Source organism: Antrostomus carolinensis, unplaced genomic scaffold, assembly GCF_000700745.2.
Source record: "Antrostomus carolinensis isolate BGI_N321 unplaced genomic scaffold, ASM70074v2 scaffold19367, whole genome shotgun sequence".
NCBI classification, from domain to species: domain Eukaryota; kingdom Metazoa; phylum Chordata; class Aves; order Caprimulgiformes; family Caprimulgidae; genus Antrostomus; species Antrostomus carolinensis.
The window spans coordinates 20,820-39,324 of NW_010329733.1; the positions used below are offsets into that span (position 1 = coordinate 20,820).

At 37.2% G+C, this 18,505-nt stretch overlaps 1 protein-coding gene across 1 annotated transcript in view; it reads right to left on the reverse strand.

The window, feature by feature from the left end:
* Positions 1–647: 647 nt before the first annotated feature.
* ZPLD1 (zona pellucida like domain containing 1) overlaps positions 648–18,505 on the reverse strand; it is a 21,274-nt gene continuing 3,416 nt past the window's right edge. Inside the window, exons 2-10 of the mRNA XM_010172692.2 lie at positions 16,306–16,526; positions 13,086–13,267; positions 12,347–12,419; positions 9,055–9,152; positions 8,319–8,399; positions 7,297–7,468; positions 5,804–5,912; positions 2,748–2,777; positions 648–823 (exon numbers count right to left, since the gene is read on the reverse strand). Of these exons, the coding sequence (XP_010170994.1) occupies positions 648–823; positions 2,748–2,777; positions 5,804–5,912; positions 7,297–7,468; positions 8,319–8,399; positions 9,055–9,152; positions 12,347–12,419; positions 13,086–13,267; positions 16,306–16,526 (1,142 nt within the window). The remainder of the gene's footprint in view (positions 824–2,747; positions 2,778–5,803; positions 5,913–7,296; positions 7,469–8,318; positions 8,400–9,054; positions 9,153–12,346; positions 12,420–13,085; positions 13,268–16,305; positions 16,527–18,505) is intronic.

Here is an 18,505-nt window from a genome sequence, read left to right on the forward strand (position 1 = left end):
CCAACTACAGTTCACCTTAAACTACTTAACTCAAAGATACCCAGCCAAATTATGTCCTTCACATGGTATCACCACAATCCAATGGAATGTATAGCTAAGAAAACATTTCCAAATGAATAATAAGCAAAAGTAACTTATTCTAAGTCTCGCTGGTATTATTTTTAGCTAAGATAGATGAAAACAAGTTCCTCCTGAGACAACTGTGTTTTTTCAAATTTGTGAAAAATATCCTGACAAAACAGAAGCAATCCTTATCTTAGTAGGTGTTTGTGAACTTATGAATGTTTCTGAATGTGTCAGGTTTTGTAGAAGAATGGCATACTTGGAAAGGTTCTCACCTTCAGCATCTTCAGTTTTGAGACCTTACTGGGAAGCTGGAGACACAAGCTCTATTGTCAGCACATCCATGGGCATGATGTCATACAGTCATACAAACACAACTGAGATTCTCATAATTTTCTAGAATTGCTACCAATATCACTGCTGCTTACCTACACAGCAACATTTAGCAAATCTACAAATACAGAATAGCTGGAATAGAAGCTGGATACAGCTGGAGCATTGCCTTAATATTATTTTTTAATGGAACCATATTTTGCAGACAAGAAAGGCAACCTCAAAGAAAAAGTGCAAGTAAATCATAACTTTCAGTTGAAAACTGGGTTTCGGATGCCACTCAAGACTGAACTGTTGGGCCACCTTCTGTGCAGAAGAGTTAGGGAACATACAAAAAAGGAAATGCTTGTGATTCCTAGGATGACAACACCCGAAATCAGTGCGCTGGTGACTGAGTTCAGCTGGAAAGGAGGTCCATTTGGCTGAGCTGCAAGGAGAACAAAAATGCACAGGAAAGATCTGGTTACAATCTCTCAGCAGTACTGAACACGTCTGTTACACTATATAAAGAATAATTACAACAAAGGGACTAAAATTGCACTTCAGAAGGAGCACCTGTCTACTTGGATAAAGCTTATCTAATATACTTTGAAAATAGTTATTAGTTCTTTCAATATCCATCATGCTTGAGGATAAGGACAATAAGGATACTTCTAAGGTATGATCCCTCCTATGCTAGCAACCAACCTTGACTTGTGCTATTTAAGGCAATATTATCATTGTCCAAGAAACTATCAAGGCAGAGGTATAAGGATTTGTGGCCTAATCAAGTTAATGAAAGGATTTCTTCCCTGAAATTATCCACATCTCAATTCAAAGCATATATAGACCCTTAGGAGGCATATCTGGCACCAGATATCTGAGCTACGCTAAGCTGTCTGTGTGCCTTCACAGAAGGATTCTTAACATGCTTATCAATCCTTAGGTAGAAGACATAACATATTTACTATTTAGTGTAGCTCAACAGGCTGTTCATGGACCAGTTCCTGAATACTGGAACACACACATGCAATCTGTACCATCTTTTCCAGCAGGAAGAAAAAAAAACCCAGACATTTGAGAGTGGTAGGTGCTACCCAAAGCACCAGTGCGTGCTTGTTATTAACAGTGCTGGAGAGTGAGGTGAAATGACAACATAGGTTCTACATGGGAAACCAGACTGCTCCTCCCAGAAGCAGACACCTGCTCTCAACATCATCAATCCTGCCCACTTCACCAAAGCTGAAAAATAGTCAGCTCTGTTGAACAGGTTGCTCTCCCCTTCTCAATGCTGTGCTGCCTTCTGACCTTGCTTGTTTTCTCTCCACTACAGTACTAATCCCACCTCACTCTACCTCTATGTTCTCCACTGGGACAGCAACAGGACAGCACAGGAAAGGATCTTGCTCTGGGATGGAAAGAAAAGGCTGCTGCTTTCCTTGGATTGAAAGGAAAGGTAGCAGTCATTAACACAGCAAGCTGGGTGCAGCAAATGGAGAATTTGGGGGGGGTTTATTATTATTTTAATGATACCCATGGGTAGGAACACACCAGGGAGCAATTCATTACAGGGATAACTTTGTTTCCATGCCAGGAAGAAAGGTAGCCTGTTTTTTATGCGGTCTAAGTTAAGAAAAGGAAACAAATAGAGTTCAGAGGACAGGATAGGTTGTGCCACAGGGTCCTGTTATGAACAGGAGGTAGAATGGCCCAGTGAACTGCCTGGTTACCTTAACCATCCTTTCTTAGTCATTAGCTACTCCTTGTTATCAGCAGAGAACAGTAACAGACAGGCTGAAACAAGTCCTCCAAGTGTCCAAAGGAGAAGTACCCTAAAACTTAAGAGACCTGATCTCCCTAACAGCCTATTTCCTTCATTGCCTTAGCAGACCACAAGTTCTATCTCTGCTTCTCCATAGGCTCTTTGTGTGGTTAAATGCCAGGAGAAGAGGAGCTGAAACAGAACTCTCTTGACTTTGAGCTGTGAACTGAGCTGGACTGCACCATAACAACCATTTTGCTGCTGTACTGAGTGGCATGAGCTGATTTTATTGCTTAAGTCTGATTTTGCATCTGGCAGTTGCAATGTTCCCTCACTCTCATGTCATAGCAATAGATTTTCATTTAAATTCCATCATAGGAATTATAAGTTGCTATGTTAGTGGGGTTGGGTACACAAATTAAACTGAGCATTCCAGCTTCACCAGTTGCTTTCTTTATAGCATCTCAGTATTAACTCATTTAAATGACAAAATCAAGCCAAAAAGAAAAAAACATTCCAGTTCAGTGCATAGAGCTCAAAATGGTTCATCTCCCCAGTTCTGTTTCACTCAAAGTCTCTTTTATGTTTCTTGGAATTCTGATTAACTTACCAAGCTGTGAATTGTTGGTTGGAGTCTCATCTGCATAAAACAAAACCAGGATGCATTATATTTTACAAATACTTTTGCCTACCTCCTCCCCTCCTTGCAACACAAAAGCCAATAGTCCTAGCTTTATTTTCAAAGCATATCAGCTATACTTGCAACACTGACTAGTAGCTTTTAACATCTCTGGTAGAATAAGGACAACTTTAATTATATGACATTGCTCCATTTTTAATATGAGTATTCCAATATGAAGTTACCTAGTATTTTATGGAAAAAAAAAATAAAAAAAATAAAAAATCACAACCAAAACCACACCTTAGTGCAGACTTCTTAATTGAAAATCTGTCCAGTTCTATTATGTCCTTCAACAAAAATACAACCATAAGCATGTTGTTATATGTATGTCCCTTTACTGTTAATCATATTAAAAGATCTATATAGGAAAAAAAAATAACCTTTTTTTTAAAAGGAAAAATACATCACTGACTAGAAATTATTACAAAAATGCCCTTTTCCTCATGCTCACTTTTCTCTTGACAGTTACACAGTGGCATTATATTCAGGGAAACATTTGTATTTTGTCTTGAGTTTTCACTTACCATTGTCCATCTCAGAACTACATTTATTGTCACTGTTTTTGCTTTTTTGTGCAACTTGTAACCACAGCTCACATATACATTTGCTTTGAGCAGCTGTCTTCTAAGTTTAAGTGAGACATCCATCAAAAGCTACACAATTTCACCTTCACAAGTAGGTACCTGTTTTGCTTCTATAAACAGAAACCAAAACATTTTCTTCTGTGTATGTCTCCTGTAATGACTTATTTTAGATTAACAAACAAGAATAAAGTTTCTTCAAAAAACAAAATGTTAGAAATAAGAGTTCAGAAATACACAGAAGAAGGACCACTACTCGTTTGCAGTAGCACCATTCAGTTCCTATCAAGGTAACTGCATAAATAGCTCTGTTACCAGAAGAACTGGTGACTCAAGTAACGAGGAGATGAGGCTAAGTCAAGGTGCCTCTGCAGACACCAATGTGCACAGGACCAGCCCCAGGACAGATACAGCACCAACCTAACTGAGTGAAGAGAGGGGCTGCACATCCATGCAACTGCAGACCTAATACTGGGGTACATGAGTGAGGTGCAGCAGGTTTGGTGGGCTCTGTACAAATGTATCTGTACTGAAGCTGGACCAGAGTTTGCCTTGAAAATAGTATGAGTGTCTCCATGCAGCATCACACCAAAGTAAGTCTGCAATGCACCACGGCAGTCTTCATCTGAAAACAGATGGTTCTGTTCAAGCTCTCTCATGACCCTTCTCCTTTTCTTTCCTTGACTATAGTATTCACGAACCTCACATTTTTAATGCACTTATTTTCACAATGGGAAGGGACAATGGAAGGAAATACTAATTCCTTCTTTCTTCTCCAGAAGGAAAAGTGAAGCCCAAGTGAGATTAAGCGACTTGCCCCATGGCATCCAAGAAATTCATGGCAGAGTTCAGAACTGCATCCCAATTTTTTCCAGAGTACTTCCCATCAAACCATCTTTCTGTCAGGATGAGTGGGATGCTCCAAAAGCATGCTATACAGATGCAGTAACATGACTAATCTAAAAAGCTTTAGCCACATATTTCAAGTAGAATACACCCAAAAAATTATTTTCCTTTTCCAGTCTTACTCACATTTTCATTAAAAAAAAAAATTTTAAAAAAAGTCAAAATGTTAACAGTTGTCAAGAAATTATAAAATTGTTTATCCTTTCTTTGGGGTCATTAAACACTCATGGACAGATCTTTGTTTGCTTGATGTTATGTAGTAATTAAAGGTAACTTTTTTAATTGTAAAAACAGCATTTGCAGCATTTGAATCAGAAGCTATATTACCTAATAGGGGTTGCTCATATAACAAGCTTTATTTAGTTTCCATTCCTTGCCTAAGGCGGCATTTCTCTAGCATACATGTTTGTCTGAGCAAATCTGTCATTCATTTCCCATAAGTACTCACGCATGCAACTTTGATGTTAGTTCTTTTCACTTTTTCTTGAATAATCAGATAGCAGCAACTCAATTGGGACTATGCATAATGCAGAACAAGAATACTCATTTTCATTGCAGAAATGTTGCTTATAACAAAGAGTATTTGTTCTAAAAATGGTCTCTTGCTGGATGGTTCCCTGTTCTGGAGGGTCAGTTGGTTTTTTTGTATATGTGGGCACAACCACTTTGCATGTAAAGAAGGATTTTATTCTCAAGTGTTTCAATTATTTTTCCTAGACAGGATTCAGTCCTGCTTTCAGCTTCCTAAATCTAGGACTGCTGAAATCAGTTGCTTAACTGCAACTACTTATAAATATCTGTAAATGAAATTCCTTAAACATTTTTCAAATATTTTATTTTTCTTATTTTCTCAAACGCAGTCACAAATTCATTTCAGAGACTGCAGATAGCATTTAGAGTTACTTTTTTTTAAAAAAAAAAAAACAACTTGGCAATAAAAATGGGTATAATGGGATTTCACCTTGGATTTAGAAGAGTAGATTTTGGCCTACTGTTTTGAAATTACAATGTGTTTGTCCTATTTCTTTCTTATAGCTGAAGGCTAAGCATAGCATGTATTAATTTTATGCAACGTTTAGATAAAAACCCCCAGGTGATGCTGGAAGAAATGGTGAATAGAAAGTGACAGTAAATATTCATTAGCCGTCCAAATTAAATAGCGACACTGAACACAGTACCTTAAATTCCATTATCTTCAGTGAAATCTGACAAAAAAAGAAGTCAACCCACTGAGTGTGGGCTTTTATAATGGCCTTATATGCATAACAGTATCCTACAGTGATTTTACTGGGCTAGGGAGGAAGCATGTGAGATGAACAGCAATATTAGCTCCAAGTTTCTACCAAAGACCCCAGCAGTAGGGGGAAAAAAAAATACCCAAACTCATGGAGAATCCACCCTTTCTATAAGTCACTGCAAATTGATATTAAAACGCAAAACATTTCCCCAGGTTTCTGAAATTCCAGCAGTCCACAGGAAAAGTTTGGTCATTCCTACCGCTCCTTGTAATGATGGGGCCAGCAGAGATTACAGCATTGCCAGAGGTGCTCTGAGGGCTCCAAGTCGTCCTCCCACCAGCATCTCTTCTTTCTCTGTTACTGCAAATCTGAGTGGTTAATCAAAACAATCACAGTTTCAGAGTGGAATGGAATTATTGCCCTTCTGTGCTTCCTGCTTTAATGTAAACTCTTTTATAAGCAATACTACAACTTTGATTTTCTTACTATGCATTAATTTACTTTGCAATAAAAACAGCTGCAATATTCCCTAGAAATGTTGCCTTATAAATGCCTGTCTTCCTGTTGTATTTTGCCTCGCTTCGTTTACAGAACTACATTGCTCTTGTGTACAAGATCCATCTTATAGTATATTAAATTTTCAGTAGTTAATTTCCCCAAGCTTTGTTTACAGACAATTTTCCCCCCCCAAAAAATGTGTTTTACTTGACTAGGGATAGACAACATCCTACAATCCCTATTCTACTAGCAAGCTTCTCAAGTTAAAGTTCACACATTTTCTGTGGAGTTCTAAATGGCAATGACCCGAATTAAAACAATCCCCAGCACTCTCATCTGGAATCCACCCTTAACATCTCTAACTTATCATCTACCTTAATCTTCAGTACTCAAGTATGCTTCAACCAAGAGCATTTCTTTAATTTCAGCTTCTTGTGAAAGAACTTCAAAAACCTCAGAACATAAATTCTCAATAGAAAAAATGAATTATTTAAAAGTGTAACATAAAAGTACGAAATAATGTACAAAATGTCAGAAGTATACTGAACTGATAGCATTTTAAAATTCTAAATGGAAAGTCATTCAATGGTGCTGCATACTAAAGACATCAACACAGAATATTCTGTGTTTATATACTTAAAAGTTTTAATTTCCAAAATATACTTGTTCCTGACACTCCTAAAATGAAAAAAATGTTGAGGTGACACAACTTCATGAACTTCAGAACAGCAGTTTCCAGACTATAAGGGAGGTGGTAATAAACTAGAGGGGATGCAGTAAGTTGGATTTTTTTGCTATCAGAAACTTTCATTCTCCTTGACAGTATAACTGCACTCACTAGAGCTTTGAGTTTTCCATAAATTCTATTTTAAGATATTAATCTTCATTCACTGTGGTTGTGGATACCTTGTTTCTTAGATACTATACCAAGAATATCAGTTCTGAAGCTGTTTCAGAGTTATTTCTAAAAAATAATTAAGGATCAAAAGGCAAAGAGGTAATTTCTCAGGTGTTCAATAACCTGTGTTTTGCAGGACTAGTATTATTCTGTCTTGAGATAACAATATTCTTTGCTGTATTCATCATTAGTTGTTTTACATTCCTACAGACACAGAAAACATTCTTACTTCAGACTCGACAGGTCACCTTCATTCTGTGCCATCCAAACTTCCATAGCATTTGGATGCAGAATAACTCCAGTGTGCCTATTTATATCCAGATAATAAACAGCAACTTCCATCCACTGAAACTTACTGGCACAAGAAAGGGACAGTCATCTGCTCTGCACAGTTTTGTCACGCAGTGAAGGAAGACCGTAGACATCTTCTGGTTCTTGTGTTTCACAAAGCGAAACACCTCAAAAGAAAACCGGCCCATTTGGCTCTTGCCATTTTCAATTATAGTTGTCTGCGGGTCCTTGTCACAGCTAGTTTTTGTAGAGAAGATTAAAAGTAGGATGAGCAGCTGTATGATTAGTACTTTGAAGCTCTTAGCTGAGAATAAGATAACTTAAGCAGCAAGTTCAGTGCTTTAGCTCCTTGGAAAAGAACACAGTGTAGTAAAGTCCAACAGGGGTATCCATAATCCATCTGTTATGCTGCACAGTTCTGTGCTGAAATACTTTCCTACAAAAACGTTATGTTCTGTTTTTCAACATCACAGCTATAACCAAGGTATCATTTGATTCCAGTGCCCAAAGAAACTTCAGACCTGAAGCAAAAAGTAAATCAGGTATGCTAACTGGTATAGACAGGTAACTCTACATGAAGACAGCAGCTCTCCAGCAACCGTCACTGATAATATTTAATCTGAGATACTGCCAAGATGTTTTTCAAAGTTCCATTTCAAATAAATGTTATTACTGGGAGTAGCAGCAGGAGCACCTATTTATCTTTAATCATTTGCTTAACTGCTTTTCTGAACTGGAGTCTATGATGTTTTATATCACTGTCATTCACAAGAGTACTTTTGTTAAAACAAAGACCAGTTTAGCCATTGACTTTGGGTGTTTATGGTATCTTTAGTGAGCCATTTTAGATATATGCTTCATGACCTTCATCATTCTTATGACTTTGCACTTGCTTCTATGTTTATGTTCCCAAACAAGGCAAGTCCTGACACATTATCTGTAAGCCCAGCACTCAGTCCTCCCTGCTAATATTGCTTAGAATTTCTAGGTAGTTTAGAACAATGCTACTGGAGAGATTTCTAACTGTTTGGGTTTTGGTTTTTAAAAAGGAAGGACCCACAAAACACTGGGTTTGCACAGGACCTACCTGAAAAAAAGATCGTATCGAAGATCATCACTAGGATTACCAGATGGCGTTGTGTAACAGTAGTCCATCAAAACATTCCACCTGCACAGGGAGTAAAGTGGTAGATGAGGGGAACAGGCAACATAAGAGTAGGTGTGGAGAGCGAGTGAGATAGGATAAAAGACAATACAGGCAAGTGTACAAAGTGATAATGCAGGCTGTTATATTGAAGCTGAGTTACTGTATTTAGAAGGTCATGTACAAGTCATCCTGCATTCTCAATATATTACCTGTTTCTGTCCATGACTTGCAAAATGAAGCACCACACCACAGCAGAATTGTATAAAACTAATCATTTTGTTTCATGCAAGTCAACCACTATACCAACACACATATCATATACCTCCTCTGAGAAGTACAGCCACATAGGACTAGAAACCATCTATAAAACCATCCCACTTTTAAAAGCCTTGGAGTTTCTTACTTGACCTTACAGAGGCCATTTTGTAAATAACAGCAATATAGGATTTAAAGTACAGTTCAAGAAAACCTTCATAATGAGGACAGTAGCAAGATATGCATTCACCATCAAGGGGACCTGATACCCTCCAGCTGAGGGCAGTGATTATCAAACACCAACCATTATTTTAACATACAAAAGGCTATGAGGAAAGACAGTTGCTTCTAAATCAGAAAAAATTGCAACACTAAGAGCTGAATAGCAAGAAACACAAGAAATAACATCATTTTATGGTACCTGCCATCAAGGTTGGTTGCTCTTACAGCTGCATATATTTTGGTTTTCAAAGGTAAACCGGTACTTGGAATAAGGAGCTGCTGGCTGTAGGTTGAATCCTGAAAAACAAACATTGCCTCAGTGTACCAGAAATCCCACTGTAACAACCCATCTGCATCCACAGACTGAACTCCCACCTAACTTTTCTGACCTTTCTATGTATGACAGTCCTTTACTTTGTCCTCCATAAAGGAAGAAGCAAAAAGCAGTACCATAGCACTTGCCTACAAGTTTGTCTGTAAAGATCAACAACACTTCACTGGCCTTATCCTATGCAACTGTTTTGGGGAATCTATTTATGATCTTATGAAGTGCTTGGACCAGTGATTAAAGGAAAGGTATCACTCACTGACACCTCAGTATATCTCCCAGCACCTACAAGCAAACATAGCGACTGTTTTTCTAAAGGAGGAGCTTTACTGGGTTGTCACAGTGCACCCTTTCCCAGGAAAACTTGTTAAGTTTATTTGATCTGGTGGAGATAGCAATGCCACCAGGTTTTATATATCTTAAACTGTAACCTGGGAGAATAGGCACATTCTATTACCCAAAATGTAGTTTCTACGGAAGTTGTTTTGGTGAAGGCTCCATGTAACAAACACTTTCATTTAAATTCTAATATTTCAAAAATGCTGTGTGAAGAAAGCTCTATATAACACAGAAGTTATATTGAATAATAGAAGTGAATTCCCCATATACTACTACATAGATATAGCTGTTTTATAGGTTTCTTGTTCAAAGGCTGAACCATTAATGTCACTTTAGCAACAATGCCATGAAACAGATTTGAGTGACAGATGTTAATTCAGCATATCAAAATGCACTTACTGGTAACATCACCTATGTCAAACAGGTTGCTAATGCAGAAAGCACAGGGACTCAGAACGTTGAGACCTCTTGTGAAAGGTCAAAACACTCAATACATAAGAAAAAATTGATTAAACAGAATTTTGACCAGGTTTAGTGTGGCAGGCAAGACCACGAGCAGCAGCTTAGAGTGACAAGGATTAAGCACAGCAATCAGGTATTTTTTTCAGAGGGAACAATACCAAAATTTTCAATCCATATCTGATCTCTGCAGCATCAGAGGCCTTGGGAGGCACACACACACACACACACACAGACGAGTTCCAAAACATATACAGATCCTTGAAGATCCATTCAGGTCAGATCAGGTAACCTTGCCTTCTTTAAAGTTAATTATACATTTCCCTAATACGTATCTCTGTCACATTTTGCAAACTGATTAAAAAGTCTACGGCAAGTCCCTCACTATTACATTCCATAGTTGTTCTTTTTTCTTAGAGAGTAGTTTCTATTCATTTAGACAGACATTTACAGGAAGGCCTAAAAGCACGTAGCCACTTAGGCTCTGTGGAAGCACGTTAAACGTTTTGCTATTAAACTCTTTCTGAGCTCATTATAATGACTCCTCTTGTCTTTCCTAATGCTAACACCACAAAGTAAATGTAAACATAATTTTGTGAGGGAACATGGAGGTGAGCTGAGAAGATGAAGAGTCAGTATGAGGAAGTAACAGTACAGCTGAAGTTTGAAAGTATGGCTGCTGGCAGTCAAGAGCCACATCTGTGCACAACTCCTTGCCAATACGAAGAGTGGACAGGAGCCTCAAGGGCCCTCCCAAAACCAGAACTCCCTAACAGGGACCAGCTGAGCCCACAGGATCAGAGCTCACAAGACCATGGGTGTCCCAAGAGACACTCCCAACCAGACAGACTGCAGGCAACACACAAGCTGTGGGCGTATACACCCAGCCCTAGGATACAAACCTGAGGGCATATCCATCACTTGGATCTGCCAGCCTTTGCCATATTATTCATGCTAGTGCCACTTGCTAAAGTGAGTAATACCATTGAAATCAGAAGGATAAGACATCACTGTTTATGGTCGACTTGTAAACTCACTGGTGTAGGAAGGATGAAAGCCCAGCTTGGCATGTGATATTTGAGGAAATAAATATGCTCAGTACAAGCATCAATGGCATTTATACTCAGCTGTGTGCAGAACCGAGCCCTGAAGACAGCAAACATGGTGGTCAATGCTTGTCCTGACTGAGAACTTTGGCTACATTCATCCTGCCCCATCTTTTTCATCACAGGTTTATTTAGAAGTGAGAGAAGTATAATCTTCATTTTAACAGATTATATGTTGTTATTTAGAGCTCTGCTCTGTCAAACAAACATAATTCTTTTTTAAGTATGCCTTTGGAAAATGTCCTGTTACAATATTTATAGCTCATTATGTTCAAAGTATAAAGCATTGACTTTTAAATCAGTTGCATGAATTACAACTCAGCATCAGGATGGCATGAATAATAATGCAAAAAAATTGGATTCATAATTTACAAAAATGTTGCTTGATAGACTGAAAAATTGATATTTAAATCAGGTATTTAAAATGTATGAATAAAAATTTTAATCAACACGGAAATATCATTTCAGGGATTAATGTTGTTAAGTAGAGGTCTGTGCATTTTTCACGTTTTACTGTCACCATCCATATTTACATAGTAAAACCTTACACAATAATGCATATTCAAGTTAAATTATCTAAAACATATGGAAGATGTGCGAGTTGAAAGCTGTTAAAATTTACCCTTAAAATCTTGAAAGTCGAGGCAACAATGAGGCAACGAGTACAGTGGACTATAGATTTGGAACAAATCTCACATCCCTCACTACAATTACAGATGATCAAAATACTGATGAGGCTTGAACATAAAAATGCCCCAGAGCACTAAAGTTTATTGCTAAAGGGAATAGGTCTAGAATATTTTTTTACAGAATTCTACAGAGTACTCTCTGCGTCAATGTACCTATACACATTTACACACTCATATATAGAAATATGCATGCACACACATATACATAATAAATACAAACACATGCATGCACTCTGGAGTATGATTACTACTACAACTGATTATTCAACATGGCACTAGAACCTGAAAGACAGAGCTGTAAATCGAGGAATTGTATAAACACAGGACAAAAAGACTCTCTATGTCTTCAAAGTCCAACTATATAAATACAAGAAAACAGGTACATGCAAAGGAAAAGGACAAGGGAAGTCAGAGATGAAAGATGCTTGGATGAAAGGCTTGGTTCTTCACAGGAGGAGTGGGAAGGGAATAGCAAATACTGAATAATACTTTGCTCTGCTAATCCAGTTCGCACCCACATAGTGCAAAGATGGATTTGGACCAGGTCATACTACTGTGTTTTATACTCACATTGTAAAGCAACAGATTCAAAGTGCTGATAAATGTACCATTGTTCTCTCTTACAGAAATAGCAGCAGATGACCTACAATAGAACCACAAACCAAAAAAATATCATGATGAAAGATATCTTATTTTTGTGTTTATATACTTCAGTGGATTTTATCACTAAAAAAAACTTGATTCATGTCACAAGGAGTTAACTTATGCATTTGGGTTATAAACTTCAGAAATAGGAATTTATAGTGGAAACATTGACAGAACCTTAACTATGCAGAAAGTAATGGATACTGCTGAAAACATGAATCAGAAAAATAATTAGCAGAGAGGCAAAGTGACAAAAAGGAACCCATTTTTCATGGTGTACAAGGTTTACTCATTGAAATATTTTCTCTTGCACTCTATATTCACACGCTTACAAACTATTTCATGAAGAATTCCTTTTTTTATTTTGCTGCTACCATTTTGTCATCAGAGCATATGAATTTTAAGGGAAGTTTTACATTATCTAAGGCTCTCTTCATAAACCACGTTGTTTCATACAATGGTGTTACAGAATTTTCTTTTCCTTTGCATCACCTCTTCTTTCAGTGTTTTTTTTTCTTTCCCTTTACTCTCAACACAGCTAAAAATCACGATGTTGACAATAGTGCTATGGCATGCATATATTTAGGTGTGTATTCATATATACACATATATAAGGGCTTACATAAACATGGGAATGAAACACAGAAATGAAAGGCACACTTACGAAGCAAGCTGGGTGTTGTTAACCAAGTACTCCAGTGGATAGCTACAGCTAAATTTGTACAGAAGCCCAGGTAAATAGCTGATAATCGTTGGTGGGTCTGGTGTATCAATATAGCCTGAAACATTGCCTATCTGTACCACTGAGGTATTTCCATAAGCATTGATACCTCGAGCTGAGGATACCTATTAAGGGACAAAGAAAACAACTATTATTAGAAATTTAGCTGTGAAACAAAAGAAAGCTAAGGACATTGATGCTTTAACCCATAATTTACGCAGAGATATCTTCCAGAAATTCTTCAACATTTAGTTTAATAACATGTTCCCTATGTTCTGTTTTTCACCTCCCCAAAATTATGCATATACAGTTCACAGGCGATATCCTTGTTCTTAAAACAAGGATTTGATCAACATTTGAAAAAAAATAAAAAATAAAAAAAAGTCTGATGAATCCTGGAAGCATGTTTTGTGGTAGATACCTTGCTAGGAGCATTCCCAGTGAATTCATGTGACTTCTTGGGAAAAGCTGAAGGAATTTTTCTACTACAGTTAAAAAAAATACTACCATAAAATGGGCTTCCATATGCAATAATAGAGTCAATACACAAGCAATTTAATTCACAGAAACAATACTCTTGTCACTCTTGAGCTTTGTTTTTGACACATCAAAACCAGTGTACTTTATAAGCAGATAGAAGCCAAATAGTTGAACCTTGAGTCTGATTTTGTCTACATCATACATCTCTAAATCTAAATTATAAATTATGGGCAAAGAAATATTGTCAGAAATGCAAGAATTGAAAAGTAATACAGCCTTAATGCCAATGCAACCTCAATTCAGTCCCTGGACACATGCTATCCTGCATTGCTCGGAGTCTACAGAGCCAGCAATACCATGCAGCTCTCCAGAAAACTGAAGGACCCCACCCTTTCCTCCTGGTAGCAGCCCAGCCCCACTCCATCTGTACCTACAGATCTGAATACAGGGCTGGTTTGAAAACAGCAGATAAGCATCACAAATTACTATCTCAATAGGCACATACACAATAAGGCAAATTAACATGGCACTGAGCTTCCACCATAGCATTTCTTTTGTATAACTGTATTAGCAAAATGGATGCTTTCAAGAGCTTTAGAATACACAGTTTCTTAAAAAGACATTTAATTATGGAAGAATCATCCTGAGGCGTGCCTGAGTTGTAACATTTTGTACTAAATAGCCCAGGATACACAGCAGGTATTTTGATTCCTTTGGCTACAGAAAAAAAAAAAAAAGCTAGAATTAGGTGCAGCCGTACACTTCACCAATAGGACACCTAATCATTTGTTAAATAGCAGGAAAATTATGAAAATCAAATTTTGTAGAATCTCTTCCTTGCCTAAAAGAAACAGAGGCTAGAGCACTGAGGTAGTAGAGCTAACTACGGCTCTAGTACATGTAGCTACTTTAACTTCATCACCATCCCACCCCCAAAAAATTAAAAGTTGTGTCTGCCATATTACAGACAGACCTGGGGGTTTTACCCTAGTTCTGCTTGAAGTGGTGCCTTTCCTTTACTTTTGTTGAAAATGAGTTTGAAGGTCTTGGCTGTGAAACACAGCCAATAAATGCATGGGATTGTACTACTCCATGTGGGGAATATGATAAGAGATGCTCCTTGTTCCTTTATCCTCTTTGTTTTTGGCACAGCATGCATAAATTGAGAGGATGAGGAGAATTTTTGGTTATATTTTTAGCAGCTGCTACTTGGTCTTTGTATCCTGTACAGCCTTGTGGGGGGCTTCATGGGGAGCTCCAATTATTTGGACTTACTAGACTGGGTTTTTCAGTTTGTTTGTTTTTAAAAACATCAAGCTCTTACAATTATAATCAAATAGCAAGTTCAGGGAGTTTACAACGTGACCAATTCCATGAGAATAGGAAAAAGTTGCTTCCTGGCAAATTCTTCTACTGCAAGTCATGGAGGTGTTACAGCTTTTCAGCAAAAATGGGAAAAGAGAATCTTGAACTTACTAAACTGGTTTTTGTTGAAATTTTAAAAGAAAACTCAGCCTGAGGCAAATAGGTCACAGAGCACATCAAACATTTCAGCCCAGTTTCACAAAATTATTAGCAACAGAAAACAAGGGGTTTGTTATAAGAACTGGCAAGTATCATCAAGTGCAATTACAGATAGAGTACAAGCCTTAGAAATAATACATTTTTACACTTATTTTTTGTAAGTTATTCATAGATATTTTGATACAAGTCATCACTGCTTGTACAGTGTGATATAAGCTGTACAACTCTCCTCTCCCTTGGTTTAAAAGGTTTGAGACCTGACTTCCCCCATTTCACCCATTCAGAGCAAGATAGCTTAAATGAAGAAAATGAAATTATATTGGTACAAAACAGACTTCAAAGTCAGCTCCTGGATCAGATTCTGGTTCCAAAATCTCACCCACAACTGAGGATTAGCAACAGACTGGTTGTGCACTAAGAGATCAGAGTTGACCAATACAAATCTGAACTTCAGTCCCACATCTTGACTTTTTTGTCATTAATTGAATGCATAGGTTAGATAACCTCTTTTTATGTCAAAATTTGCTTGACAACTTTAGTTTGTTGTCAGGCAGTTCCATACTGAGCTGAGATCTGCCAAGGAGGTGCAAGACCCCAAGGTACTGCTAGCAGAGGTGCTTATTGTGGGTTGGGCCCTCTGGTCAGACCACCCCCCGTGACACATCCAGTCACTGCCTCATCATAGAACATATAAGATCAGTCAGCCTGCCCCCCTCTTACATGAGCACAGAAGTAGGTATCCAGACTATAACTCTCATCGATCTAACCTACTCTTTAAAGTATTTGACTTCCATTTTCCAAATAGGTATTTGAAAAGTTTCAGCAAAATTTAAGGCATGTTCAGCAATAGTTTTAAAAATGGCTTGGGAAAAAAAAAAAAAAAAAAAAAATCTCTTTTTTCCACTAAAAAAAAAAATAGTAAAATGAAAAATATACTTTCAAATCAAAGAAAAAAATGTGTGTCCCACCACATTTTCTCATTAGTAATCAAGATTATAAATTACCAGTTTTCTCTGGTTTTCTTTGATGTATGCAATATATTGCTAGCTGGGCTAGAAAATGTAAACATTATCTGTAAAAGATACAATGCTGTCATGGCCATTCCCTTGATCCTGTGCATAAACAGCCATGCTACAATTTCACTTTGACCTTGTCTTACCACTAAAGTGTTTCCACAGGATTCCAAAGTACTCAGATTGATGATGAAAATGACCACTGCTGGAAAGGTGTTGTTATTGATGAAACCCCTGCAGTGGGCATCCCCATGTTTCCCATTCAGTGCCAGATCTGTCTCAGAATAACCAGAGAAAAGAACGGTGCAAAAATTTATCTTCATAGTAATTGTCTGTACTCCACAGAAAACATTGATATCTCGTTCAGCTGCAAGAAAAATACAGGGAGAGACACTGTAAGAGGATGTGTTTCAGCTAATCTCCATATCATTATTGTAGCAGTTAGTCTAGTGCTGCAATATCTGATCAAATCAATTTTTAGACCCCAGTCACAGCAAAACATTGGAATATAAAGGTCAGAAATGTGTTATTCTGAAGAAGAGATTTGACTATACAACTTCACTAAAGAGAAAACAAGAATTAATATAGTAATGTATTCTACCATGCAACAAAACCATTATTCCAAAATTCCCCAGCAAATCATTCAATAGCACATTCATAAAATGAAACACTGCCATGGAGTGGAAACAGCAAGTGGTTAAATATTTGAAGTGTGATTAAACAGTCCCTTCTGGAACAGAAATTTCTAGTGATTTTGAGAAACTCAGCAGGCCAAGCTCTGCCTTCCAGCCTGCTCTGGCATGGAAGTCAAGTGTGTTTTTCTAGAGCCCACTTTATATGAGATAGCAGTCTCAGGCTGTGCAGACTTTGAAGTACAATCAACGGCATATCTGAGCTATTTATTATTATATCTTTAAAGCTAGAGGTTGTTTTAAGAACTATCAACTTTAGCTTTAATGAAAAATCAGTTGGCTCTTGAAAGACAATGATCAATACTACAAAGCATCTTGCAATCTTTCATTCTGTACATCATGACAATACAAAAGACCTAGAAAACAGAAATTGTTACAACTGATCAATTTTTGAACAGCAGTAAATAACATTCTCGGTTGAATGTGACCTTTTATTTGAAAGTTTTTAAGATTTTTATGTACTTGGATGGAAAAGCATCAGGTTAGGATATAGGCACAAGCAACAGTTTGTTTTACTTTAGAGCTGTAAGATAACTTTTCTTTAAGTCTTTCTCTGCCTGTAGATGACTGGGGGGATATTTTGATATTTTTTTTGCCCTCTAGTGCTTTACAAAAAAGATATACTGCATCGTGTCAAACACAGACATTACTCCTTTATATAACAACTCATTGATTACATCTGCTTAAAGATTAAGTGCTATTAAAAATTGCAGAACAACTTCAGTCAATGCTATACCATTAAGCCTGCTCAAATGAATTGTTTCACTGCATTATCACAACAAGGAGGAAATGAAATCTCCATTACAATGAACTAGCTCTTCCCCCATGGTATAGGAGCACAAGCAGTTTAATTTAGACAGCTTTAATGGTGGTTTTAAAGCCAAAACGATCAAGTGCAGGAAATAACAGGATAAACTCAGTCCTGAGCTAGTGTGGTGATAAATGTTATTCATTGGTTGTAAATTTGGGCAGAAAGGTATTGGAGGCAAGACAGGAGTTGAAGTGATCTGGCATTAAATTCTCCTGGTTTGTACATATACATAATCCCACTCATATAACAAAGATCAAGAAGCATGCCTTGGTATTCACTACATGAGGCCTGTTATGATCCATTTAATGGGTATACTAAGGTAGAGAGAACAGTACAAAAAGGTAAATGGTAAAGTGCACCTTGCAGCTTTTTCACATACTCTATGCATTTTAACACTTGTTTGGACCAATGCACAAGCAGGCAGATTGTAACAAATTACAGGATGTACTATAAAGTAAGCTCAGTTAATTTTCTAACTCACTTCAAGCCTTTTAAAAAGCAGAATATTAATTTACCTGTTAGAGTACCATTACCATTTGCAAAATTCTTATTTGACACTAAGGGAAATGAGACCATATAATTCAAAATCAGCCTTTGTGCTATACAGCAGGATAAACAACATTTCCAGATTGAACCTTTTCTGTCCACTACTTTAAAAGGAAGTATCGTTGCCAAATTAGTCTGTTCTAGAATTAAAACAACGTTATTTGTTCAGAAATTAATCTGAAATCAAGTGCAAACAGTTTTAATGTTCTACTAGATGCTAAACATCTAGCTCATTTCTTGTGAATTTAGAAAGGTAAATATTATTCCTATGTAACTTTAAACAAAAAATATTTGCAT